Source organism: Guillardia theta, assembly GCF_000315625.1.
Source record: "Guillardia theta CCMP2712 unplaced genomic scaffold GUITHscaffold_110, whole genome shotgun sequence".
In the NCBI taxonomy this organism is placed as follows: Eukaryota; class Cryptophyceae; order Pyrenomonadales; family Geminigeraceae; genus Guillardia; species Guillardia theta.
The window spans coordinates 230114-232497 of NW_005434564.1; the positions used below are offsets into that span (position 1 = coordinate 230114).

At 57.4% G+C, this 2384-nt stretch overlaps 1 protein-coding gene across 1 annotated transcript; it reads left to right on the top strand.

The window, feature by feature from the left end:
- Positions 1 to 739: 739 nt before the first annotated feature.
- On the top strand, positions 740 to 1811 carry GUITHDRAFT_145800 (hypothetical protein; the record flags this gene model as incomplete). The annotated part of the gene is made up of 2 exons (XM_005823366.1): positions 740 to 1312; positions 1758 to 1811. The coding sequence occupies 2 exons, from the start codon at positions 740 to 742 to the stop codon at positions 1809 to 1811; spliced, it is 627 nt and encodes a 208-aa protein (XP_005823423.1).
- Between the last annotated feature and the right edge of the window lie 573 nt (positions 1812 to 2384).

Below are 2384 nucleotides of genomic sequence, written 5' to 3' on the forward strand. Positions count from 1 at the left end.
GAGGGACAAGAGAGACAATCGTCTGCTGAGCGAACGTTTCTCTTTCCCCCTTGTTTCTGTTTTGTTCATTCCACCCATTTTCATTCTCCTGACTGTATCTTCTCAGGGCAAGAGAGGTTGCAGAGGGTTGCGACGATCTTTGCGTCTTTCGTCATCTGTGTTGGAATTCTGGCTGTCGTCTACAACCATCCGGTTTGCTCGCCCCTTCGCATCCTCCAAACGCTGACGATCCGTGGCAGGAAACAAGAAGTAGCTTGCTCGAGCCCTTCGTGGACATCCGTCGAGCTTCGTGGGGTGACGAGCGGCGAACAGTTGCAGACAGAACGAGAATCTTGCAGGATTTTGCCAGGCTTGAGAGGGATATCAATCCGGGTCATGAACGTGAGAGAAGAGGAGTTGGAGGGAGAGGAGAGGACTACGTTCGTGCAAGGCTGCATCCGAGAAGGACAAGCTACGCGCGTGAGGAGGACGGCAGGAGCGAGAGAGCTTTTGGTGAATTCCACAAGAGGAGCTCCCGCACTTCACTGGAGGAGGCGCTGAAGAGAGTGCTGATGAAGTGGGTGAGAGAAGGAGAGGGAGGAGATGCAAGAGAAGGAAGGCTTCGACATGGTGGCGAGTCTGTAAGAATCACCGCTCGAGAAGGACGGGAGAGGAGGGAGAGGAAGCGAGAGCAGGAGGAGCGCGGCGAGGAGCGAGAAGGGCAGCAGCTGCTGCAAGCAATCGCTGAAAGGGTTGGATCATGGAGGACCAGCGCGCCACGCAAGAGGAAGAGCAGCGTGCGAGGATGCTGGTGAGGAGGCAGCGCGAGCAGCGAGATGGAAGCTCGTCAGGAACCGCCAGCTTGATCGCCGAGCTGCTGCGAGCGTCGAGAAAGGATGCCAGTAGGGAGCCCAGGAGCGAGACCAGGAGGGAGGCCAGGAGGGAGTACCAGGAGAAGCTTCAGGCCCTCGACCGGCTGTACACGAGGATGAAGGGGCACGTGGATGGGGAGGATTCAAGCCCGGGGAGAACGTCGGCAGGAGCGGCAAGGGAGGAGGAGAGGAAGGGGAGAGAGCAGGAGGTAGAGAGTAAGGGCCAGATGAACCAGCAGCTGGTGGTCTACCCTTACTCTAAGAGCATGGCGCATGCCTACTCTCCTCCTCCTCCTCCTCATGCGGCCTCTAGTACAGATCGTACCCAGGACCTCGCGTCCTCCCCTACAGCCCTAACGTGGCCCAAGGCGAACCCCTCCTGGATCCCCAAGGGAGCGTACAAGGACAAGACGATCTACGACGCTGATTACAGCTGGCCGAGCGAGGATCAAGTGCTTCAGGTGCTCCTGACTCCTCCTCATCCTCCTGCTCCTGCTCCTGCTCCTCCTCCTGCTCCTCCTGCTCCTGCTCCTCCTCATCCTCCTGCTCCTCCTCCTCCTCTTGACTCCTCTTCCTGACTTCCTGCTCCTGCCCTGCTCCTGCCCTGCTCCTGCTCCTGCTCCTGCTCCTGCTCCTCTTTGACTCCTCTTCACCCCTCCTCCTGACTCCTGACTCCTCCTGGTTGAGTCCCCATGACTCCTGACCACTCCTCCTGAGTTATCCTGAGTCCTCTTCCGCCTAGCTCTCCCTCCTCCTCCTCTTCCTCCTCCTGACTCTCCCGCTCCCTCCCGCTTTTCCTCTTCATTGTTGCTCCCTTCCTCTCCTTTTCCTTGTCTGCTCGGGCTATCTGCTCCTTCCTGAGCTCTTTCGTCGTTCTTCCTTCTCCTTCTCCTGACGGATGACCAGGGGGACGAGTGGAGGAACAAGGCTGACTGCGGCATGTTCGGTGCCAACTGCTGAGGAAAGGAGGAGGGTGTTTATGTATAACAATGTCTTCTATTCGCTGACTTCTCACCGTACACTTTCCTTCCCGCAACCAACCTCTCTCCTCCTCCTCCTCCCTCTCCTCCTCCCCCTGCTCCATCACCATCGTCATCCTTTTCTCCTCCTCTAGTTTACAGCTTTTTTCTCCTCATGTTGCCCTTGTTTGTCTGTTGCTATCGTGTCGTCATCGGCTCCACGAGTACGTTAACGTCCCTCCCTTACTGCGCGTCACTGACCCGCTCGCATCGCTTCCTACCGTCTGCCTCTCCTCCTGCTCCTCCTCCTCCTGCTTCTCCTCCTCTCCCAGGAAGCTCTTGAACCTGCCCAAGGGGGAGGAGAGTGGAAGGAAAGGAGGCAAAGAATGGTGACAGCAGGATTACGAGAAGAAAGTCAAATAACGTGAGAGATGTGACGAGACAGTGAGGGGAGAAAAGTAGATGGCGGAGGGCAGGGAAAAGAATATGGCGGTGGAGAGGGAGGAGGAGTGGGAGAGGGAGGAGGAGTGGGAGAGGGAGAAGGAGGGAGAAGGAGGGAGGGAAGGGTAGAAGA